General features: G+C 50.3%; 1 protein-coding gene across 1 annotated transcript in view; it reads right to left on the bottom strand.

Moving 5' to 3' along the window:
• LHX4 (LIM homeobox 4) overlaps positions 1 to 26,012 on the bottom strand; it is a 45,625-nt gene that overhangs the window by 3,953 nt on the left and 15,660 nt on the right. Inside the window, exons 2-3 of the mRNA XM_049868453.1 lie at positions 23,912 to 24,083; positions 5,733 to 5,935 (exon numbers count right to left, since the gene is read on the bottom strand). Coding sequence (XP_049724410.1) covers positions 5,733 to 5,935; positions 23,912 to 24,083 — 375 coding nt within the window. The remainder of the gene's footprint in view (positions 1 to 5,732; positions 5,936 to 23,911; positions 24,084 to 26,012) is intronic.

Below are 26,012 nucleotides of genomic sequence, written 5' to 3'. Positions count from 1 at the left end.
TGTCACGGGCCTCCCTTGGCCCACAACCAGGGCCGAGCCTATGCATTCAAGGCTAAGCAATGTTTATAAACGATGTGTCAGAACCCATTAGTGGATTTCTAAGTCAATTTAGTGGATCAAAACTAATAAATGAAATAAGATGGATAGGATAGAATTAGAATACGAATAGGGCAAGTATTGTTTCTTGAGACTTGTTTTCCTGTATGAATATGTGTACTGAGTCAAAATGTAAATTGAGTTTCTTACTGTGAATTACAGCTTTTAAAAAAAATTCTTAAACCACTGGTCTAAAGAGTGTTCAGGGCACTTCACTGATCAATGCAAAGTCTTCCATCATTTCTGAGCAGATAAGCCTAAGTTCCTGTTAGTCAAAGTCCATTTGTTCTTGGTCAGAGTCCGGAATGGGATAGGCATTGAGTGTTCAGGCTTCCTCTCCTGCACGTAGACCTACTTGTCCTCTCACAGCACTGGAGGCAGCAAAGAGCAAAGTCGACCACAGCGCCTCTGAGTCTCTCCCTTGTTCCCCTTTTCCAGTTCCCTATACTCCCTTTTTTTTTTTTTCAAAAGTCTACGGGCAGTGGGTTTTTTGGTTATACTCCCTACATTCCTATGCTCCTCCCTTTCCTTTCTTCTTTCCTTCCATTCGAGAAAACAATGACAACAGCTAACGTTTTTTAAGCTCTTCCTTTGTGCCTGGTGTTGATCTAAGAGCTTTATGTGCATTCGATCCTCCTGACAATTCTAAACTGTTTTTCTTTGAGTCAGAAGACCTGGGTTCGAGGCTGGCATTGCCACACTCTTGTTGAGCAGAGTGACCTGGGCAAATGGCTTCACCCTCTGAAAGTTGGGGGCAATACTGCCTGCCCTGCATGTGGCCGCGTGTCCTAGAGATTGAGAAGAGGTGGCCCAGCCCACACCACATGCACACAGTAGAACGTGGCCAATGCCCCCCTGGCCTCTCCTTCTTGGGTTATTTTCTTCTCCGGAAGAGCCAGTGTCATCTCGTGATTCAGTCCCGTTCTGGACCCACTATCACTTAGCTTCCTCCCTGGAGTTCCAAACCTGAAGAGGGGAGTCAGTAGAGACTACACTACTTAGATTCTAATTCCAAAGGGCAGAGGAACCCTCCAAAAATATCTACTTTAAATCCCGTTACAAGGAATTCATCCCTTCTTCTTGTATTTAGAGAGATAACAGCATGATTACGTTTGATACAACTCTGAATTGTGCAAACATGAAATAGTACAATCAAAAAATATAGGTATACAGTCATACTTTTTTTCATAAAATTTGAAATAATGAGACCGATGAAATTTTTTAATTCATCAAGAATCACTTAATTTCAAAGTCGGTTGACCCAGTGAATTAGAAACCATTTCCCCAGTGCCCCTGGGATATACTTCCCCAGCTTCTGTTGGTGTCATGTTGGTTCCGCACTGCTACGTACGTGCACCGGGCTTTCTTCTTGCGATTATGGGAACTATTATGCTGTTATTTTAATATTCGCTGTTATTATAGTTTAAAATCTTTTTTATATCCTATAACAATGTCATCCAAGTATTCATTAAGTATGGTAGCAGTGCTCATGCTGAAAAATGTACCCAAAAATCAATAACATTGGTACGGAAGTTAAATGTGATAAAACGCTATGAAGAAGGCCAAGCAAGATCATGATACACCGGGCTGTTAATTTAGGAGAGAGCATTCTGCAAGGTATTAGAGATAATGCTGAGAAAATAAGAAGTAGCATTAAGGCAAAGATACATTTCACCGGTTATAGATTTATGTGCTCCCAGAATACACCGCCCCCTCCCCTTTTTACTTTAATTCCTATGGGAAAATTAGTCTTCAGATGTTAGTTTTGAATTATGCACAGTCTCCTAGAAGTTGTCCCTGGCATAAAATGCAACCTCATTATACTGAAAATGCAAATACCCTGGGAGACTTAGCAAATTAACAAAAATTAAGAAATTAACAAAAACATTCACACCATGGTGCAAAGAGCTGCTCTTAGTTCCACTGTTTAGCTCAAGGAAGAGGAGTAACCAGTTAGCTTCTAGCGAATTCAGACTCCTGGCAGGCCTGTCAGAGTAGAACTGTGCTCCTTAAGTTTTCAGTGGCTGATTTTTCAGAAGTAGATCACCAGGCCTTTTTTTTGAGGTAGCGCCTCTGGGTGGACTCAAACCTCTAACCTTTTGGTTAGTAGCTGAGCCTGCTAACCCTTTGTGCCACCCATCAACTCCCAAAAAGGAATAAAAACTTTAAAAGAGAGAGCCAAATGCCCCATAGCAGACAAAGTTCCCAGACTATACTAGGATCACCCCGGTTGCACAGAAAGGAACAGCCCCTCCCTCACTGGCATACAAAGGTAAGGGGCCGGGAACCTCAGCTACTTTAAAACCTAAGGCAGCCTAACCTCCTGGTTTGCATTTCTCTCCCATTTCACAAACATACTACAGTTTGTCACACATGGGGTAGCCACGAGTCAGAGTCAACGCCACAGCAACTGGGTGTTTTTTGTTTTCTCCTATTTAGACTGAAGGAAACAGCCCAATGTGGCAGGAGATAGTATCCGCCCCATCTAGCTGTGAAGCGAAGGCTCAGCCAGTTGTACAACCAGCCAGGGGATCCCCAAGTTAGTAGCTGCTGAGCATCTAAGCTTCTGACACCAAATCCTGTCTTGCCATTGCCCTACAGCGGTCTGCTATGCTACAAGTATTTCTCGGTAATGGTATCAGCCCAACTGTGTAACTCTTGTCTCCCCAGCTAGGTTCTGACCAGCCTACGTTTGTCTTCCCCTTCCCTGAGCCCCCACAGCACCGGTGGACGGTGGAGTACTCAGCCAAGGCCTGGGGAGAGAGGCCATGCGTTCTTATTTTCCCCAGCGAAGGGCATTTGAGTTTCAAAGGTGTCTTGGTATCTGAGTCCATCTGCTTTGATGGTTTATCCCTGACAAGACACCCTAATCTTCTGTGACATCATAATTGGCTCAAAAGCAACATCATAGTGGGAGTTTTAAGTGGCCAGAGCAGATCAATAGTTAAGGCAAAGATCCTTGGGAGGTGGGCATGAGGAGACCCTGGGTCCCTGGAGGAAGTAGACCAAAAGCCTCTGTTCATTCCTAAATGCTAGAGCTGTGGTGAGGTGGGAGAAGAAGTCCTCAAAGAGTAAGGAAGCCCCTAAAGGGGCGCCCCTCCTGCCAAAGCCAAGCTCAGGGCTCCAGCTGGCTCACCTCCTCCACCTCCTCACCACCACAAACCCCTGGTTTCAAACTGTATTTATTAAGCAAAAAACTAAGTTGTATTAATCAAATCTATAAAACATATAAGGAGCTCGGGTGGCACAGTGGTTTAAAGCACTCAACTGCTGTCTGAAAGGTTTGTGGTTTGAACTCGCCATGCCTCTATTCAGGAGAAAGACGTGGCAGTATGCTCTCTTAAAGCCTTGGAAAACCTATCGGGCAATTCTACTCTGCCTTGTAGGGTCACTATGAGTCCAGATCTACTCCACGGCAATGGGATATGATATATACATGTGGGCCCAGGAACGATTTGGAAGGATATGGATATATATGAAATTGCTACTGCTTTAATTTCTTCATCAGACCCAGAGCTGCCAAGTGGAGCTGCTTTCCACAGGAACACCCTGCGATGATAAAATTCTAATCAAAAGCAAACCAAAAAAACCAAACCCATGTCCATCAAGTTGATTCTGACTCATAGGGACCCTATAGGACAGAGTAGAACTGCCCCATAGAGTTTCCAAGTCTGTAATCTTTGGAAACCCTGGTGGCGTAGTGGTTAAGTGTTATGGCTATTAACAAAGAGGTCAGCAGTTTGAATCTGCCAGGCACTCCTTGGAAGCTCTATGGGGCAGTTGTACTCTGTCCTATAGGGTCCCTATGAGTCAGAATCGACTCAACAGCAGTAGGTTTGGTTTTGGGGTTTTAATCTTTACAGAAACAGACTGCCACATCTTTTTTCCTGCAGAGCAGGCTGGTGGGTTGGAACTGCTGGCCTTTCAGTTAGCAGCTGAGCTCTTTAACCACTGCGCCACCCATTTAAAAAAAAAAAAACTGTTGCTGTCAGGTCAATTCCAACTCACAGTGACCCTATAGGACAGAGTAGAACTGCTCCATAGGGTTTCCAAGGAGCAGCTAGTGGATTCAAACTGCCCACCTTTTTTTGGTTAGGAGCCGAGATCTTAACCTCTGCGCCACCAGGGCTGCTTAATCAAAAGCCAAGGACCTTGCTATTTCTTCAGTTCACCAGTCTGTGATTCCCAGCTTGAGTTTAGCCACACCCCAAATTCAGAGGCAGGGTGGAAAGTACAATCCCACCCCAACCACCACCTGCCACCCTGCAGGCCTTGGAATTCCTCAGGTGTGAGTGAGAAGCAACAGGTGGGAACAAATGGAGGCGGGGAGTCAGCTTGGTCTTTGCTGAGGTGAGTGTCACTGGGGGATTGCGGGGGTACAGAATGCATCCCCTGACACAGTCAGAGGGAGAGACAACAAAATGAGCCCAGGGTCCATGGCGGAGGCAGCGCCAGGGGAGGAGGAGAGGCCTCCAAGGTACCACTAGGGTTGGTGTCACCCAGTGTGGTAGCTTCTCACCACTACCACCACCCTCATCCGCCAGTCAGGGTGTGGCAGCTGGGCTGCAGCACTCACCATCGGGTAAAGAGAAGGGTCTCCGCCTTGGCCAATGGGAGAGGGGAGGAGCTGTGGGGAGCCAGGGAGTGGGGCCAGGAAGGGCTGGCTGAGGGTGAGGCGCTCGGCCCTACATGTGGGGGAGCACTCGGCCTATGGGCAGGGGTTCAAAGGCTGGCCTGCCCATGGGGGTGGGAGGTGACACCAACCCTAGTGATACCGCTGACTTGAAGACCCCAAGAGCACAGTGTTGGAGGGCAAGACCAGGCTGCCACGTTAGGGCAGGTTTTCCCCAGATGTGGCTATTAAAAGTTGAGGCATGAGTTCAGTCTCAGCCAGTGCTGTGAGCGTCTGCTGCAGACCACAGAAATGACCTCTGAGGTGGCTGGGGTGGTTGGGCAGTGGGTGAGGGAGTTATTTTACTGAGTTGGAGTCTCCCTGAATGTGAACGAACTGTCTTCCTCTTCTTTCTCCCGAGAGTGACTGAGCACCTGCTCCGTCGCCGTGGGCTTCGGGTGACACAAGGAGTCATCACCCCCCAGTTCCTCTGAGAGGAAACAAAACACAACAAACTGAAATACAAGACGATCCATTCTAGGGTGACTTAGGCCAATGCCGGGGCTCGCGCTGAGGCATGGGATGCTGAGGTAAATGCGCACCCCAAGATACAAGACTTAAGAGCGCCCCAACTGTCCACTATGGGCAGACCTCTCTCCTAGCAGCGCCTCTGCACTCCCAGCCCCACCCTAGGCAAGGCATCCACAGGGATGATGAAGACAAGGTCCCTGCTGCTCCTGAGTCTACTTTCTAGCATTGGAAATAGGCACACGCTAACCATAATTTGAGCAATTCTTAAAAAAGGACTAGGGGATGTCAAAAATTAATTCTCCTATAGAGACCTGAGACAACTTCTCAGAGGAGGCCGCATTTGAGTAGGGCTTTGAGGGACAGAGAGGTGCAACTCAGTGAGGTGTACCAGAGGGCACCACAGACCAAGGCACTGCAGACCCGGGGCACCGCAGACCAGGGCACAGCCAGAACCAAGGTGCAGGTTGTGGCCATGCAGGGCAGCAGCAGTTACCATTCTGCTTGGCTGTCTCGTAGTCCTCCTTGCACACCAGCCTCCCATCCTCCATGAGGTAGAACTCATCGCCCGTGGCCAGCTGCCGGTTACAGATGATGCAGGCAAAGCAGTGCAGGTGGTAGACGAAATCCTGGGCCTTGCGGACCACCTGGGTGGGGGGGATGCCCTGCTGGCAGGCTGTGCATTTTGTGCCGAAGCGTCTGTCAGGACAGCAGAGAAGGATTAGGGCACAGAGGGGTGCCTGGTTTCCCCCACTCCCCCCAGCCTCTCTCCCACCCACCACTCATTACAGTCCTTGTGCGTCAACCACCAGCCTCCCATGGTCCTCCTCTGCCTCCAACTAGCTTCACTGCTTTGTATCCTGGACTCTTCAGCCACAAAATGAAGGGGTTGGATCAGAACTCAAGTCTCCAAGGCCACTTCTGACATCCCAGGGCTCCAAAATGCCCAAATAACAGCCCATTAATTAACCCGGGCAGCAGGAAGAGTTTCTAAGTCCCTTCATAAGCAGCCTCCTGGTTTCCTCGCCTTCACAGGGAGGCCAAGAGGACCGGCCTTACAGGGCCACTGTGCATTCCCACAGGCTGGTGCATATAATTCGTCCAGAAGAACACCTCTCACGGTTCCCCACCGAGGACGCAGCTTGCCAAGTCTACGCTGGAGCTCCTGAGAAAACCCATCATCAGCACACAGTCACAGTGCTCTCCTTGAGGGCTCCCCTCTCCTGCTCCCAACCCAAAACCTCCCCTCTCCTCCCTTCCGCCTGGCCCTCGTGAGCCCCCGTTCCCTTCCCCGTGCACAATCCCTCAGATGTGTGGGCTGGGCTGGGCCCAGGAATCTACATTTTCAAGCCCCTGTGACATTCTGGGGCAGAGCATCTGCAGACCTCAGTGTGAAAAATGCCACTTCGGACCTCTCCCTAGGCCACGCTGAGGCAAGAGGAAGCCACCCACGGACACCCTGTGCTGAGGTTGGGATTGGAAAGGGAGGAGAAATAGACACATTTAAAATATAGCCCAGTGCGGTCATTCATGCCCCGGCTCTCCATTCTGGCCCTAGAGATCAGCAAAGCCACACCAGTGGTCATAGAAGGCTACAGGGAAATCACCAGGCCAGGGTGGACAAGAGCAGGGAAGGGGGTGCTTGGCTGCAGGTGAGCCTTCTCCGCTTCAGGAGGGAACGGGAGGGGGTGGGAAAGCAGGGCAGAGTTTAAAACAGCAATCAACCTAATTATTCATGACATTTCACACAGCAGAACTTTATCTTCCTCAGGATGAAAGACTTCGCCTAATGGATCTGGGGAAGGTTTGATTTTAATGGTCCTTTTAACTAATGCTTATAGGCAGCCTGATTTCCCCTGAAAGGACAGTACATATTTCATCCACATTAATACCAAATAAATTAATTATGGTCATGGCTATCATGATGAATCCCAGATTAATGCGGAATGATGGGTCTCTTATGCCGCAATGATACCTGCTGAGGGGGCTACAGGGGCCTGGAGCAGGCGTGGCCAGCTGCAGCTTCTGAAGCAACCCCTTGTCACATGTCACAGAGAAGTGGGGGGCCTCTAAGTCTAGGTGGGCAACCCCAAAAGAGCTAGGCGCATGGTCCAGGGGATTGCCCTTCTGGAATACGATAGAAGAAGGGTGTTGGGTATGAAGGGCTGGCTGAGATGTTGGGCTCGGGAGCAGCCCAGACTTCTGAATTCCTGGAATGCCTCTTAGTTTCAGGGGCAAGTATGTGGGATGGGTTTCTGTAGAGCACAATTCTCAGCCTAAGGCTCCAGATGGGCTGGGAGAGATCTATAAACCACTCTTACCCCCAGAATTGTTCAAAATTGTGCATCAGAAAGGGAGCCTGGGCTTTCAGCAAATTTTCAAAGGAGTCCAGGACCCAGAAAAGTAGAGTTAAAAGTATTTATTGAATACATAAGTCAGTGAATAAAGACCATGCTTTTACAGGATGTGTCCAGAAATGGCTAAACCTGAGGATGAAGAACAAAGTATACAGTCAGCTCTAGAAGGTTTCATACAGGTGAGAACCAGCCTTCGTAACTGCTGTCCAGCCACATGGCCTATATGGAAGAGGAAAGGCAGGCAGGCAATCAGCTGGTGTGTGTGTGTGTCTGTGTGTGTTTGGGGAACAAAGAGAAAGGAAGCCTGCATATTTGTTACTAGAGTGGGTTTTCAAAATGCCTCTAATTTTTATATCGAATCTAGGCCAATTCACAAGGCAGGTGTTAAAAATGAAACAATGCTTTCTTCATGCATTGCAAACCTTCCCAAATAAACCACCGAAAATCAAGAGACTTTGTTTAAACCCTTTGCTGCAGATGTCGTGCAGATGCTGGAGTAGACGCAGCCCCTGAGAACTGCCCGTGCTCCCCAACAGCAAGTCCTACACAAAAGGGAGGAGATGGGGGTGAGGAGGGCTGAGAGGGGCTCCAGAACAGAGCAAGGCCCGCTCGGCAGCCTCTCCCATGGAGGGGCCGCCTCTCTCTCACCGCTAAAAAGCAGACAGTGGCTTTCAGTAACCAGAAACCCAGTTGACACCAGAGCACCAGAGACATGAAAGATAACGGGGGTATAAATTTAATCTACATCCCGACAGTGATTCATGCGTGACGGTGGCAAGTGCAGAAGAAAAATGAAAAATAAATGGACTTTCCCACCAGCATTTTTTAGCAATTGAAGCAATTTTCCTGATTGTGGGATTTATACCGATGGTAAGTGGAAGTTGCCCCTCATTACCTTTCTCCCCGGAACACACCCAACGGGGACCCTCACCAAGGGGGCGGGTCCACTCTCTCAGCCCACAGGGCTCCCCACAAGCATGGCTCCGCCCTTCAGGGTGCCTACCACCCCCACCCCACCCCATCAGAGCCAGTGGAACCCCAATAATGTGCTGTCCTTTGGGGCGTGTATGTGACGAAGACACCGTCTCGAGTTTCCAGATCTCCTACCATCCGGAGTCACAGATGAGAAAGCTGCATGACTTGTCCTGTGACAGGCAATAATGAGACACACAGCCATGGTTAAAATTCCCTGGCCCAAAACAAGGTAAAATTGTGGATTAGGCTGCTACACAGAGAACCAGGTGTCCAGCTGACCTGACAAAAATCAGAAGGATGCTGGGAATGGGGAGGAAGGATTGGACACCGGCCAAGGGATTTTCTAGGCAATAACAACAACAACAAAAAACCAAATCCACTGCCATCAAGTTGATTCCTACTCATAGCAACACTCTAGGACAGAGTAGAACTGCCCCATGTGGTTTCCAAGACTGTAAATCTTTATGAAAGCAGACTGCCACATCTTTCTCCCTCAGAGACACTGGTGGGTTCGAACTGCCAACCTTTCAGTTAGCAGATGAGCGATTTAACCACTGCTCCACCTTTTTTTTCTACCAGGATCCTTTTCTAGGAAGTACCCCCTCCCTTAATACCTATCAATCACTGAGCACCTACTGTGTGCAGGGCCCTGCCCACTTGGGGACAAACCCCGCTGGTCTCACCAGAAAAACAAGGCCTCTGGTCTGCGCTGCCAGAGCAGCCCTCTGGGAAAGCAGTTGGAACTAACCCAAAATGACCAAGAAAATGCAAGGAAGGACTCAGAGCTGATGGCTCATGTTATTTTTCTCCTCTGACCAGCACCATCGGTGATTCTCTCTTATCCCTGGCCAACGCATAGTAGGCAAGCCACAAGGACACACTGAATATGTGACTGTGAATACATGACTGAGGGAACGAATAAATGGATGAATAAGTAAACGAATGAAAGAACTGCTCCTTAAAACTTGTGCCTGAAGCAGTCAGAGAGAGTTGGCACTCAACATGACAGCTGCAGCTCCTAGGAGAGAATTGGACCTGGCTGAGAGGAGGCCCTGGCTCACTTATTAGAACACGCCACTCCCCCCCCATCCCCAGAGCTGTCCCATCACATTCCTCACACCAATGGCTCCTGAGTGCTTAGCCTAAAAGATGAGTGTGATACATTTTCACAGGTGAGAAACCGAGGCTCAGAGAGGTGAGAGGCCAGCCTCAGATCACACCGGCAGCAAGTGGGGACCAAGGTTTAAACACAGGTCTTCTGGCAACACAGCTGGCACTCAGGGCTGCCAAAATCAGCCAACACCCACTGAGAAGCTGGCCTTGGAGCACATACCCTGGAGCTTAGGGAGAGGGACCCTGACACCTCAGTGTCTCCAGCTGTGTAGACTATTGGGCTCCTGACTCTGAGCCACCAGGCATGAGGCTCCCAGCCTGCAGTGGAGGAGCTGCCCTGGGAATCCTAGCCCCCAGAGCCACATGCCCAACTAGCCCTGCTGGCCACGTTGCACCTCCCTACAGCAGAGGCAGGTGTTGTGAGGGGCCCCATCTGTGTCCTTGGTCTCACCCTCTGCTCCAGCGGTCATCCTGAGCACCCATCTGTCCACCCCTGCTGCTCTTGACTGGCCTGGCTGGACCACTGGACAGTGCAGGGACAAACATGAGAGTGTCTGAACCCTGCAGAAAGAGGGCAACAGACAGGCCCAGCATGAGGGGCCTGCAGGCACTGACCTTCTGGAACCAGATGCACATAAACCCTGTACCACAGATGTTCTGGCCCATTCCCGATTTTATATTCTGTCCTGTGATCAGGCCCAGGTGCCACTGAAACATTACTAATCAAAGCAGCTTCCATCTACCAAACACCCACTGTGTGCCCTGCACTACCTTACACTCTGCATACATAATCTCATTTACTCCTTGCCACCAGGCCCTCAGGGCAAAGCCCCTGCTACCCCTCCTTGGAGCCCCCTCCAGACTCCTCATTCCTTGAGGAGTTTAACTCCAGGCTCACTGTCACTCACCACCCCTTCTGTCATAATTCTTGGTGACTTCAATCCACACGGACAATACTTCCTGCTCCTGCCCACTCAAGTCTTTGGCCTCTTCCCCCAAAAACCATGGTTTCTACCCTGCTTTGGCCACCCATTTCCATGGTCTACCCTTGGCCTTTTTGTTACCAGTAACTGCAACACTTTCAAGAATCACTCTCTATCATTCTATTGATGGACCACTGCCTCCTATCCTTCCAGCTCACTCCCTCGAGCACCCCGATGCCAATGATTCTGCAACCCTTCAAGAACCTGACTGTTGTCTTCACCAACCCTCACTCCCCTCATGGCCTTGTCTCCCTCCTTACCCAGCAACAACTCCACAGTCCATCTTACCAGTCAGCCCCCTGCAGACGCCCTCAGCCTTTCACCTACGCCACACCAGCACCAGGTACCTGAAGAGGGCCAGGGAGGAACACACCACCTTGCTGATGGGATTCACTTTAAATTTGTGATCTGAGCCTCAAGAGGGCTCAGGAAATCATAAACTATCTCCATCATCCATCACTCAACCACACTACTAGACACCTTCACTCTCTAAAGCTCCCCATCCTCAGTCTCAGCTGGTGGATGCTTCCTGATTTCAGAGAAAAGAGAGGCTCTCACAAAAGACCTTCCATCGCCCCCACCACCCCATCGACCCCCCGCAGGACCACTGCGCCCCTTGCCCACCTTCTGTAGATGAACTCTCCCAAAATCCTCTTCAAGGCCAACATGCCACCTGGGTGCAGCACTCATCCCTTCTTCCCTAATCGAGAACATTCCTCCAACAACTTCCCCCTTTGTCTCCCACATCATTAATTTCCCCCACTACTAGATCATTCCTGTCAGCAGACAAGCATGCTATTATTTCTCCCATGTAAAAAAAAAAAAAAAATCCTCTCTTGACCACAAACTTCCCTCCCTATTTCCCTCCTCCCTTAGGAGCAAAACTCCTCAGAATAGGGATCTATGTTCAGGGTCTCTGGTGCCCCTGTACTAGTAGGTTCCAGACTTCTCTGGAATCCTCTCCAATCAGGGAGCAGCCCCACCAAGCAACCAAAGCTACACTTGACAAGATGACCCATGACCTCGACATTGCTAAGTCCAGTGTCACTTCTCATCTTCCCCGACCTCTCTCCCTCCTCCTTAGAACACTTTGCTCACTTGGCCTCAGGGCCAGTCCCTTGGCTGTGCTCCCTCCATTGGCAGCTCCCCTGCATCTACAGGACCTCTTCACTGTCTACCCGCACCACTCCATGGTGACTGCACTGGCATCTCCAGCCTAGATCTCTCCCTTGAACTCCAGACTGGTACCTCCACTGTCTCCTCACCACCTCCATGAGCACGTCCAAAACCACACTCCTGGCCTTGATTCTGCTTCTCCTGTGGTCGTCCCCTTCTCAGAGGATGGTCATTTCATTCTTCCAATTGCTCAGGCCAAAAACCTTGGCGGATGCTTAACTCCTTTCTCTCTCTCTCCCTCATGCCCCCATCTGATCTGTCAGCAAATCATGCTGGCTTTACCCAAAATCATATCCAGAATTAGATCACTTCTCATCCTTTCCACTGCAACCACCCTAGTTCTAGCCACCATCATCTATGACAGGCTCCTAGCAGGTCTACTGGCTTCAGCCCTGACCCCTTACAGTCTATCCTCTACATGTTAGCCAAAGCAACCCTGCTACCACCAAAGTCAGACCCTCTCACAACCCTTCCAGAGGCTCCCATCTCACTCAAAGTGAAGGCCAAAGTAGCTTTAATGAACTGCAAGACCCTACACCATTCGGCCCCCATTACCTTTCTAATCTCATCTCCTACCTTTCTCCCTCTTCCTCACTCCACCCCAGCCACACTGGCCTCCTCGGGGTCTTGGCACTGGTTCCCCTGCTTGGAACGCTCTTTCTTCAGATACCTGCAAGACCCATTCCGGGCATCCTACAGGTCTCTGCTCAAGTATTAACTTCTCAGAGAGGCCTTCCATGACCACCTCCACCCCCAGCACTTCCTTTCCCTGCTCCAGATTGATCATCTCCAATAAATGTATTGTGTATTTATTTGGGAAGTCCCTGGGTGGCACAAACGATTAATGAACTTAGCTGCTAACTGAAAGGTTGGAGGTTTGAGTCCAACCAGAACCACCTTGGAAGAAAGGCCTGGCAATCTACTTCTGAAAAATCAACCATCAAAAATCCTATAGAGCACAGTTCTCTGACACACATGGGGTCACTATGAGCTGGAATCGACTGGATGGCAACTCAGTTTTGTTTTTGGTATTCATTTGTTTACTGTCTTTCTTCCTCTCTAAAAGGCAAGCTCTGCGATGGCAGGGACTTCATCTGTTTTGTTCACTAACAGATCTAGTGCCTAGAACAGTGCCTGGCGCATGATATATGTTCAATAAATATGTTGAATAAATGAAGGGCTCACTTCTATAGTATGTATTAATGCATGTGCCTCCATTTTAAAGATGAGGAAACTGAAGTTCAGAGTGGTTAGGTAACCTGCCCAATCCCTCACAGCTCTTAACGATGGAGCTGGGATTTGAACCCAGTGCTCTTCCTCAATGATGCATCCAGTACCCTTGGCACGGATGTAATCCTTCCATTGAAGATAGTTCACGGGGGCCAGCCCATGTCCCCTGCCAGCCTCTCCATGTGTGTGAGCTCCCATAGTACCGTGCTGTGTCCCAAGGAAACAAAATACTGCATAACTTGATTTTATGCTTTAATTGCTTGGTGGTGATTTACTGCAAGCTGTATATTTTGTTCCCAGCTGACACTTCCCTACGTGTATTTCTTTTATCTATCAGCACACTTGACAGGTAAGTTGCTGATATTTACTGTTACTGTATGTACCAATATTTCCAACATATATCACCGCCCACTCTAAGGCCACATCCATGTCATGGGCACATCAAGTTCTGCTCAGATGGTCAGCCTTCTCCACACATAGCCAGGGACCATTTTTAAAGGAGACCTGACACCAGAGAATGTTTGAGCCTTGGGGGGTGGGGACACAGCCCCCCTCACAGTACATGCTCACACATAAACCTCCCAGCTCCATTCAAACTACCCCATAGTGCTCTGCTTTTTATTTGAGTAGGGGCTTATATAATGTTTAAGGAGCCCTGCTGGCGAAAACCGTGTTGGACTGCTAACCGAAAGGTTGGTGGTTCAGACTCACCCAGTGGCTTCAAGGGAGAAAGACCTTGTGATCTGTTCTGAAAAGATTATAACCAAGAAAACCCTATGGGGTAGTTTTACTCTGTCACATGGGGTTGTTATGAGTCAGAATCGACTCAATGGCACCGAACAACACAACAACATGTAATGTTTTTATTTTTAAAGAGCATTCACTATTATTATTTTAAGATGAATGCTGCTAGAAAAGCTTTAGAACCAGTTACGTAGTCCAAGCCCCTCACTTAGCAGAGGTAGAAATGGGCCCAGAGAGGGGTAGTGACGTGTTCAAGATCACATAGCTCAGTTAGTGTCAGAAAAGGGACCAGAGCCTGGATCTCCCTTTCCCTTGGCCACACTTCCTCTTCTCTCCTGCAGGGGGCAGATTTGCTTTCCAAGAGATGGTGAGACATGTGGGAGCCACCCTCAGCTGGAAGAGTCCAGCCCCTTCCCCCGCCATTGCCGTATTTTGGTAAACATGCAACAAGCATGTAGGATGCACCAGGCAAGTTCATGTGTGCTATCTCATGTATACAGCACAACAGCCCGTGAATGGAGGTGTGATTATTCCTTCTCCACAGATGGGGACAGGCTTGGAGCAGTCAGCCAACTGGTCACCCTCCTTCCTCCCACCTTCACTTGCCCCAGGCGCCTAATCTGAATTCTTTCCTTGTTCGCTGCAATGGAGTCAGCCCCCACTCATGGCAACCCCAAGAACAATGGAATGAAATGCGCTTCAATCTACCACCTTTCCCGTGATCAGTCGCTGATTGGACTGTTGTGATCTATAGGGTTTTCACTGGCTGATGTTCAGAAGCAGATTGCCAGGCCTTTCTTCCTAGTCTGACTTAGTCTGGAAGCTCTGCCAAAACCTGTTCAACATCATAGCAACATGTAAGCCTCCACTGACAAACACCAAGCCCACTGCCATCAAGCCGATTTGGACTCATGGGGACCCCAGGTGCCTTCCTTACTCCCTGTTAAGTTCTCTCTGCCAAGGCGTTAGCTCAGCTGGTAGCAAAATTCCCTGTGCAGAAGACTCGGTTGGGCTGTATGCTTAAAAGCAGAAGGCCCATCCCTGACTCCTGACTGCTCAGAACACGCACACTTCTAACATGCTCCCCCATGGCGGGCCCCAGTGTTGTTGTTGCAAGGACCACACCGTGGGAACTCCTGTGTACGCCACGAGCCCTGCTGAGGCATCTGCACAGCTTGATTCTCAGAGTCCCAAAGTCCCTCAAGCTCTAAGGCCTCATTCCTAAGAGTGGTGTGGCAGGCACTGTGACAGAGCCCCATCCCCATCCAGACCCCCTTCCCTCCCTCCACCCCTCTGGCTAACCTGCTGAACTCACTCATAGCACCAGCCACAGAACCCTAGCCTAGTTTGTGGTTTCCTCCTCAAAGCGAGGCTTCCAGGGGTACAGAAAGATTCCTGGGGACCAGAGTGACAACCAGAGACTGGTTCTGACTCCGACCCCCGTGTGACTGGGGCCAGGGCATCAGTTTGCACAGAGAATCAGCAGGAGATGAGGTTGAGCCAAATCCTGGGCCCTCGAACACAGGCTCAGAAGTTTCAGGAGGCAACGGGAGCCACAGGACCAGAGATGGGCCTGGCAGGAAGGTGTGAACTGACTGAGCTGGGGGAGGAAGCAGCGGGGAGGACAGCCAGTTAGGAAAGATTGCTGTGGTGCAAAGGCACAGTGACAGGGGCCTGAAAGAGGACAGTGGCAGTGGGAATGGGAGGAGAGGGCATTTAGAGACAGGAGCCCCATGACTTGGTGTCTGAATGGCCAGGGGTAGGGTGGGTGGTGAAGGAGCAGAAGATCTCTGCTGCTGGCCAGTGCGTTGTGCCTGGGTTAGAACGGTCCCCACATCCTCCGTGCCACACCACCCAGGCGCCACTTGGCTTTGGGGTCCCTGTTTCCACAGCTGACCAGCAGCTCTCAGACAAAGAGGCCCTCTGAGTCTCAGGCTGATTTGCAATTATTTGGTTCCCAGATTCCCCCATCCCAGCAAAGTCCATGAAATGAGAGTTCTGCAGATGTCAGAGGCCTTGCCCATGGCTGGCTCTGGGAGGGCGGCCCGGGCAGCAGCTGAGCGGGAGTGCCCAGGGGCGGGCAGACAGATCATCTGAGAGCTCATCACCACTTGATGTACGGCCTCCGCTCCCAGGGGCTGCGGCTCGGCTAAGTAATTGCTTCTGCCTTGATTACAGGCCTTCGCAAATGACTGTGGGCCTGGTCCCACCAGTGTGTTTGAGTCTTACAAATGTCCACACACACAGCCGCTATCTGGACCATCTGATCGTTACCTTAAAAGGTTTAATTTGCTTAGAGAGGGAATTAGACTATAAACTACCCAGAAATTATGGAAAGTCACACATCAAAAAGACCCTCCCCCTGTGGTGCCTTAAGCACATTTTGCTAGGCCATTGTGTGTGTGTGCGCGCGCGAATAGCAGGTGTGTAGCTATCAGGAATAACAAGTGGCTCAGGAAGAATCTGATCCCAGATGGGACCCACGACCAGCCCCAGAACTGAAATGACCTCTTCTTGGGGCAAGAGCTCCAGGAGACCCTAGAGCCACACTCCCACGGGCTGGCCCCTCCTGCCGAGTGGAAGCCCGCTGAAGGCTGAAGTTGTTGAGACAAAGCTCAGGAGCAGAGCACGGAGACACAGCATCCTGTGAGGAAGCAGATGACAACACCCCCACCCCACCCCCACACAGGGAGGTGAGCAGTTGTTCCCAATCCCCTGACCTACCATTGCCACTTACACAGGGAAATGTGGCCTCATCTCCCACCCAGGACCCCATCTCCCACCCAGGACCCCATCTGGCCAGGAGCCCTTCACAGCCACACCACTCACACCTCTGCCCCCAGTACCCTCCTTCCCTCTTCTTCCCTCCTCCCTGCATAGATACACCATCATGATCTTAACAGTAATAGCTACTGATAAGGGTGACTGCTCCTAACTTCCCTGGCAGTCCCTGGGTGGTGGCTCAAACAGTTAAGTATTTGACTATTAGCTGAAAGGCTGGCAGTTCAAACCCACCCAGCGGTGCCTTGGAAGAAAGGCTTGGTGATCTGGTTCGAAAAGGTCACAGCCTTGAAAACCCTAGGGAGTACAGTTCTACTCTGCACACGTGGCGTCTCCAACGGTCAGAGTCGACTCAACGGCAACCACCAAAAACAATAAACACTTGCCTTGCTTCACCTTAGTCTTCACAGTAATTCTGAAAAATAGATTTTTTAAATTTCCACTTTCGAGATGAGAAACCGAGTCATATAAAGGTCTAATGGCCCCAAGTTCACACTGAGCCTGGACCCAAACCCTTCATGAAGTCCACCACGCAGCAGAGAGGTTCCGCTGCCTTTCCCCTGTTAACTGATGCCCTGGCGTCCTCCCCCTACGGCCCAGGTGAGGAGGGCAGGCCCTGGGAACCAAAGCGATTGGGCCAAGGTCACCCGTGAAGACCTGTCCAGAGCCAGAGAAACCGCCCTGCAGCTCAGCCAAACGCAGAACACGCCAGAGCTGAAACACACTGTTCTGGACTGCAAGGATAAATCAGAGCCTCTCGGGCTCCCAAGGACGCTGCTTACCTGCCCTTGGCTGACAGCCATGCTGACTGCCTGGAGATTGACTGGCTGGGGGAGGGGGCACCTGTGAGGGACGGAGTAAAAGCCTGGCCCAGGGCCCAGAGCCCTGCACAGCTTCCCAGTGAGGAAGCAGCCCTCCTACACTGGGACCTCCCAGCTGTGCCCATCTCTACACTGGGAAGGGTGAGGTCCTCGGGGGCAGGGAGACACCCCAAAGAAGCATGAAGTCTTAGACAGGAAATCTCAGTTACAGTCACCCTCAAATACCTCAGACTTTACCCCCACACCCCCCACTGAAGGGAAATGTAAATACAAGCCTCAGGTGGCTGAGGCTGCAGCTTAAAAGCCCCCCACAAGCCTGAAATGTCCTGACAGGCTTGTGCCTTATGTTCCTTTCTCTTCAATCCTATGGTTATGTTTGTGTTAATATGATAATTGCTGGTTTGTTTCCCAAATCTTCAAGTAAATCGACATGGCATGTTGATCCTGAGGTTTATCCCCTGGCACTCTGCCCTGGACCCTCCCTCCGCCATTGCCAGGGTCCCCCACCTTTGAGAAGCTCTTGGTTAAGAGCTACAGCTGCTAAACAAAATGTCAGCAGTTTGAATTCACCAACCACTCCCTGGCACTCTACGGGGCAGTTCTACGCTGTCCTATAGGGTCACCATAAGTCAGAATCGACTCAATGGCAGGTAGGTGGTAAAAAATGTTAACATGCTCGACTACTAACCGAAAGGTTTGAGTCCACCTAGAGACGCCTCAAAAGAAAGGCCTGGCAACCTACTTCTGAAAACTCAGCCATTGAACACCCTATGGAGCACAGTTCTACTCTGACAGAGGGGGTCACCATGAGTTAGAATCGGCTTAATGGCACCTGATTGTTTGTTTGTTTGTTTTTGGCCATTAGAAGTCGCCTCAAGGGAAGCTCTCAAAGCTGGTAACCAGGGGTGGCCTGGAGAAGCCAGCACAGGCCCAGCCCTGAGAGAGGATTCTGACAGCCCAGCTCTCCAGGGCAGCGGGAGGGTCAGGTCGCCACACGTCAGGGCCAGGAGCCCAGAGATACAGCACACTGCGCTGTGCTGGACACAGTTTATACACCATCTTCTTCACAGTTCACAACTCTGTGGGTAATATGAGCTCCTCTTAACAGACAAGAGAATGAGGGTCAGAAAGGCTTCCTAACTTGTTCACTGAGAAACAGCTAGTAAAAGATAAAACAGGAATTCAACTGAGCTCCATTTACCAAATCACTCCACTCATAAGATAACCCCCTTTTGCAAAATGCTCCTGTACACCCAGTCTCCACTAAAGCGGACACTATTAGCACTCTCTTTTTTCCTGAAGAAGAAACTGAAGCTCAGAGATGTTAAAGATGTGAAGGGGCACCCAGTGGGCCAGCGACAGAGTCAGCGCTTGAGCCCAGCTCCAGGAGCAGACAGCCTTCCTGTCCTCCTGCTTCAGACTGTGTCAGCGGTGAGGGGGACTCAGAGGCCCTGCTCCCAGGCTGCTGCTCACTCCATGCCTTAGTCTCTTTGCAAGGAGACATGGGACCAGTGACAGGCTGGATGCATGGTCCGGAAGGACCTGTTTGGCAATGTGACACAAGGTGTCGGCCCCTCAACTTGCAATTCAAAGTGCACTAAAGCCTCTGCATGTGGTGTGGGCTCTCCATGCTTACAGCTCCCACTGGACTCAGCACACATCACAGCCTCTTCTCTCGGGCCTCAGAGTTTTATTTCCTTTGAAGAAAGGGAAGCCAAGCACCCAGGACACAAAGCCAACAAACAACAGCAAAAGTCAACCAATGTTGCTGAGCAAGACAAACTTCAACAGCCCCGAAAGAAAAATGCAACAACCACAGAGTACAACCTCCCAACAATACTTCTTTCTTCCTCTATGTACACTCCAACATCGCCCTCTGCTGTCGATCACCAGTACTACTGCGTCTCGCCTGCTAGAGGAAGTCCTGACCCTCCACTTTGCCCTGGGGCTCCCTTCACTTCTGAGTATTACACAACTCCAGGGGCTCTCTTCACATTACATTCTTGATTCACAGAATGTCACATGAAGGATGTCCCCTGGAGTTGTGAAGAGCAGTGGCCCTGCCCCTTGTTATGAGCAAAGAGATTAAAATACTGATCCTGGAACTTAGAGCCATATTGCTCACTCCAGAGATGAGAGGGATCAGTGAATCTTGTCCCCTGTCTCTGAACAGGACTATGGGGCAGGTAGCAGAAAAGGGCAGCCTTTTTGCTTTTTTTTTTTTCAAGGAGCACAGAGAAGGGCTCCTCCCTGGCTCTGAGTTGGCATCTTCCAAACCCCTCAGCTAAAAGTATCTTGAGGTCTGACAGGTGAGTTCAGGGTGAAATCAAGTGCACAGCACCTGCTTGTCCTGCTCACAAGGCCACCACAGGTGTGACTCCTCCTGCAGCCAGTGTGAGAACAGGAAGATGGGGCTCTGAAACTGCCTGCCACCTCCTACCCTGCTTGGTGTTCTCTGCCCCCCTCACTGCTTCCCTGAACAGTATGTCCAGTGTGCCATCTGCAAGCAGGTGCCTGGTGACATTTAGTGAGCTGTAATGAGGGCCAGTCACAGCCTGAGCCCCAAGTGGGCAGCTGCTTCTAGTACCCCCAGGTGTAGGAGGCCACTCCAAGACCCTAGGCAATTTGCCCTTCCCTGCATCTTGCCCAGGACAGGGCCTGCAGCAGTGCCTTCCTGGATGACAAACAGCCACGTCCTGAAGAGCTGGGGTGGGAGGCTGCCTGTCACTGCAGTGTCCTTACCCCAGCTCACTCAAGACTCCAGAGCCGCCCCATCTCCTTGTCCCTCCTTTGGCAACGGCAGGAGTTACTTCAGCTTTGAATTTCTCTCCACACAGCACCCCCAGGTTAATGGCCTGGATTCAGCACTCATGGGATGGCTGCTGCCCCACTTTACAAAGGGATTCAACCCTTAGAATGGACCATTTTATGAAGTGGAGAAATCCTGTGGACAGGGGGACAACTGTTGCTAAATGACGGGCCTGTATGATCGGAGGCAGCCAAGGACTCCCGACTCACAGGTACAGAAGGTCCAGAAGAAACTGCACGCCAGAAATTCACCGTGTAATTTACTCCTTGCTGCGACAAACCCAGAGACACTCTATGGACACAGCTCAGCCAGGTGCTTATAGGGACAGAGAAACTAATAACATAGAGGCCTTCTGTTCAAGCCAACCAGGAAGATACAACAGGTTCAGAGGGAATGGGCTCAACAAAGCAGCGGGAGCTGAGTCACCTTGAGGGAGAAGGAAGAGGGTGATGATGCCTCTCCAGGGACTCCCACCCCACCCTACCCCCAGGCGCTAGGTTCTGAGCTACCTTGGAAGGATGGGGAGACCTTGAAAGGGTGGAGATGGAGGGAACAGTGTCCCTGGAAGAGAAAATAGCCTGGGCCGGGGTGTGGAGGTGGGAGCATACCAAGCATGCCTGGGGGGAGGGGCATCGTGTTTGGTGGGACATAGGGATTGAGTGTGCTATGATGCCAGACAGGTTTCAGTGGGGCTTCCAGACTAAGACAGACTAGGAGAAAGGCCTAGTGATCTACTTCTGAAAACCAACCAGTGAAAATCCTATAGATCACAACAGTCCCATCCCTTCACGGAGGTGGCACAGAACTGGAGAGTGTTATTTCCACTGTGATAGAGTCGCCATGAGCTGGGGGCCAACTCCACCGTGGCTAGCAATAACAAGTGTGCCCCAGGAAAGCAGTGAGGGAGGACTGGAAGGAAGGCCAGGCAGGCGCAGAAGCTTCTGATGGTACTGCTGCATCTGGGCTCATTCGGCAGGTGGCAGGCCGTGCTGAAGGAGTTGGGGGATGAGACATGACCTGAGCGGTGAGGCGGGATGGCTCATCTGTCACAGGTGTATAGGCTAGTGAGGGGACATGCAGCAGGGGATCAGTCAGGAGGTCACCGCTGAGCAAGGGCGTGTATAAATCCAAATGAGGGCCTGGGCACAGGTGCAGGGGGGAGGGGGACCCTGAAGGCAGGGGACAAGTGCACCCCGAGTAATGCCCCATCCAAGTCGTATTATTTCTGATCCTGGGTTTACTGATCCTGGGCCTTCAGTGACCCCTGCCCAGCTCCCACCTTGGGACCCTCCTGAGTCTACGGGACTCCTTTTTTCTTATGGCTATTTCTCTGAACCCAACCCAGCTCCTGAGCTGCAGCTGCCTCCCTCTCAGCCCCTCTCTTTCGCAAACCCGGAGTCAGCCAGTCAGAGTCCAAAAGCCAGAGGGGAGCCTGGGGCAATGTTGGCGGCCACAGGCACTTCTCTGTTGACAGATCTCGGAGTCCTAGACCCTGACAGGCTTTGCCTGCACCCCAAGGGCTGCCCTGACCTGCCAGGCTGGACTAGCTGCTCCCTGTGGGCCCTGGGGACTGACACAGAACACCTCAGCACCTGCCCTGTCCTCAGATAGGCAAGGAGATGTGGCCTCTTGCCTCACCTCTGGGGTGCACTGAGGCTTTACAAAGGTTCAGGGTTGGAGGGGTGGACCCTGACTATAGCAGCTCCCCCAATTCCCAAGTCCAGGCCCTCCCACCCACCCTGCTTCCTCCTGCCCTCCTCACACACACACATTCATGTTCTCATGTCCACACAGGTATACCCGCACGCACACACAGACACACACAATGAAATTCGCCCCATCCTGAGTCATTCAGGAGCTGCCTTGGGCTTGGCCAGGGCACCACTGAGGGCGGAGGTGTGCCAGATTCTGCCAATTCAAGTGGAGGCAAACTCGTGTTGCTCCTGAGAAAGGCTGTGGGTGGAGGGAATGGGTCTGTGTACGGTAAATGCTAGAATAAAGGAAAGGAGGTAAGAAACAGAGGTGAGGAAAGTGAAAGGAAAATTAGGAAAAGGAGGAGCAACATTTAGAAAAGGCTTAGAGGAAGAACCATCAAGGATTTGTTGGGTGTGTCCTCATGTAGTGCACATGCAGGCACAGGCATGTGTGCACACACACACACACGCAGTGAGATACATATTTGACCAAAGTGTGATGTGACAATAAGCGCAGACTTCTGCACACAGCCAAGGCGACAGCTCAGTAGTTACCAAACAATCTTTAATATGCTTTTTAACTCACTGGACCAGAGAAATTTGTGAATCCTCAGAAATTCAATTAATCCTAAGTTTCACATATTCCCTGTAGGTAAACCTTTGAGAAGATTTGAGAGAAATCATGTTCTCTGGGATTTGACATTTCTACACATTTCTCTTCCCTGCCCCCAGTTTATACATCCTCAAACAAACAAACAAAAAAAACCATTGACATAGAGTTGATTCCAACTCATAGAGTAGAACTGCCCCACAGGATTTCCAAGGCTGTGATCTCTATGGGAGCAGAATGCCACAGTCTTTACCCACAGAGGAAGCATAACACCTTTGTGGGGCTCGGTCATTCTTACCAAAGGTTTTCAGGCCTCCGGAGCCTCCCCTTCCAGCCACCCTGCTCCTAGCACTCCTTGGGGCCACCCAGGGCTGCCTCAGTGACTGCTGACAACCCCTACCTCCTGTTTTGGCTTTGCTGTTGCCTGCTGGTCCACCTTGAGTAATAGATTCTGGGAGAGAAATATCGGACTAAATGCCACAGAAAATACATTCTGTAAGTTTCCCTCACCCTGACCTGAAGCTCCAATAGGTTTTTTTCTGATGAATCCAAGCCCAGAAAGAAAAATCCAGGACAGTCTTAATAGCTAACAGTCAGATGACAGGCACTATTTTAAGTGCTTTACACATATTGACACATTTAAAGCTAATAACAATCCTATGAGATAGGAACTATTATTATCAGGCCCATTTTACAGATAAACAAACTGAGACACAGAGAAGCAAAGTAACTTGCCCAAGCCCACCCAGACCCACTTGCCCAAGAGAACCCAGCAAATAAGTAGATTCAAACCCAGGCAGGGTCCGGGCTCTTAACCATCACACAAAACTGCCTCTTAGTCATGTGTCCATTTAAATTGACAATTCGGACCCAGCCTTTGACTCCTACCAGGAGCAACTCCTCCAAGCCCGTGAGGCCCTTGACACAGCCTGGGGAAGCACAGCCAGGAGACTCCTCTAGATGACAGCACAGAACTAAAAGTATGTGGTCTGAAAGCCAGAATGATACAGCCAAGTACCCTGAGGCACCAAGTCACCAAGCGGAGCAATTCCTTTTAGAATTTGCAGAGAGACCTTTGTGTGCCCCCTGGGAATTCTGGCTCATGCCCTCCCCGGGCCCCCACTCTGCCCCTTGAAGAACTCAAGTGAGGCTGAGATGCTGGGCCTGGACAGTGATGGGGAAGGTGATCAGAAGGAGACCCTCCGTGAGGAGCACCCTCCCATCACCAGGATTCCACTTCCCCAGGGGTGGACCATCGTTCCCCTCTATTTTGCTTCACTGCAAGCCTCCCCCAAGGGAGACAGGAGTCCTCCTCGTTGCATAAGGAGAAGCAGAGACAGACCAGGGTAAGGAGAGGAGACAGAGCCCGCACGCTGACTTACTTGAAGAAGTCTTCTTTGCAGTAGACACTCCCGGCCCTGGAGAAGCACCTGTCAGCCAGCTGCATCTGGCAGTCTGCACACTTGAGGCAGGAGCTGTGCCAGTGCCTGTCCAGGACCTTCAGGATGAACTTGTCCAGGATATGCTGGTTGCAGCCAGCACACTGGGGAATCTCTGTGGGAAGAGGAGAGAAAGGCAGGTGAGCCTTCCACACAGCCCCGCTGACCAGACCAGGCCCTGTGTGGATGCTGTCCCATTCCGCCCAGGGTGAGAATGGACGTGACCCAAACTCCTAGGGCTGCCATAGATAATGGTACAGCTTGTACACTGCACAAAGGTGTCTGGACAAGAGAACAGATGGGGATTGAAATCAAACACTTGTCTTGCGGGCCAGGCTGTGTTCTCTGGCATGGGGTGGCTTTGGTCCAGAGGGGTCACCTGTTTCTAATTTGTACAAGGGCACCACAAGGCTAGCAGTACCAGCCAATCCCATTTATGCCAGCTGCAGTTCCACAGCCAAGAGGCCAAGAAGGCCTAAGAGCATTCCCCTGTTTGCATGGTATTTTCATCACTGGGCAGAACTTGTGCTAAAAACAGTAGCCCCCAAAGTGAACCCTGCCTAGGCATGGACTGAGAAGCCACCTGGCCTAAAAAGCGAATGATATATATGGGGGGGACTCGGAAAAGTACGAAGTTGGTCTGAGGTTGTTCCAGGGGCCCTGAGATAAAGAATCTCAGTACTTTGAGGAATTGTAACTGATACCATGAGCTGGCTCAATCAACATTCCCTCCTAATGTGCCTTCCTGTACCATAGACTGGAAAACCAGAAACTGCTTTTCCAGACTCTCTTGCAGCTAGGGTTCAATATGTAAATTGAAGTCCACAAATTACATGCACTTAGGAGAGACCTGAATTCAGAATTGAGCTAAATACAGGGACAGCGGAAGGGCAGGCTCCCATTGTGCTGGTGTGGATGGTGACAGAGGCTATGGGGTTCTATGGTTGAAATATCTTAATTTGGTGTTTCTCCCAATCACAGCAAACACAATGAAATTCTGGTGTTGGGAGTTGTTCCTGGTAGCTCAGCTCAGAGCTGGCTCCGCTGTGTTGAAAACCACCTAGTATCTGGTAATTGATCACTTTCCACTTTAACATTGAAAGTGGATTCTGTCATCTGCAACTGAACAATAATCACTGCCCCACCTTGTTCCTGCCCTGAGTGAATTTTTATCCAAGGCCTGTTTCTCTGTCACCCCATCTTTACCAGGGGATTGCTTGGGGTTTGGGAGTATTTTGCATCACTGAATTTGTTTCAAAATCTACAAAATGGCCAGGAACAAACAGTGCCAGCATCCCTAGCCATTTTTCTCTGTACTTTTCCAAAAAAAGTAAGGATAACGAATACTTTGAACAAAAACATGAAAGCATACATTGGGCATCTTGTAGTATCCTTCCAATATAGCACATTATGAGACTGGCAGCCCTGGGATTTCTCGCTTCATAAATAGCACATTTGATAATTGTTTGTCTACACACCTGTTTTTCCCGTTAGAAAGTGGAATCCTCAAGAGGCAGGAACAAGGTTTCTTTCTCAGCTTTGTATCCTCACTGCCTAGCTCAGTGCCTGAACACAGCGGTCACTTCACAAATGTTTACCACTGAATAAATAATTGATCAAATCCTCCCTAGCAAGCTCACCTTGAAATAGTTCTTCACTAGCTTCTGTGGGTCACTTGAAAATGCCAACAAAAGTAGTGAAACCAATCTTTCATAAATCATATATGTTTCTCCAATCATATCATGTTTGTTGGTTTTAACATAATTTATAAGTGTTAACACAGTGAATTAGTCTCAAGCTCTGGAAAAAAAATTTTTTTTTAAACACTGCTAAACCTCTCTAGAGAGAGGGCTTCCTCAGATATTAAGACATTTGTCTTTAAAACTTATAGACAGGTTATTGGAGCATACACCAAACACCATCACCAGCCCTGTCCACACAAGCGCTATCCTTGGACCCTGCCAGTTAAATCCCAACCCCAGCCTGTTTCCTTCATGCCTCAGCAGCCACCAACGTTTGCTTGAAAGTCAGACCCATTCAATGT

The sequence above is a fragment of the Elephas maximus genome, chromosome 24 (genome assembly GCF_024166365.1).
Source record: "Elephas maximus indicus isolate mEleMax1 chromosome 24, mEleMax1 primary haplotype, whole genome shotgun sequence".
Taxonomy (NCBI): domain Eukaryota; kingdom Metazoa; phylum Chordata; class Mammalia; order Proboscidea; family Elephantidae; genus Elephas; species Elephas maximus.
The sequence above is the reverse complement of the archived record's forward strand: the minus strand, read 5'-3'. Positions and strand labels throughout refer to the sequence as shown.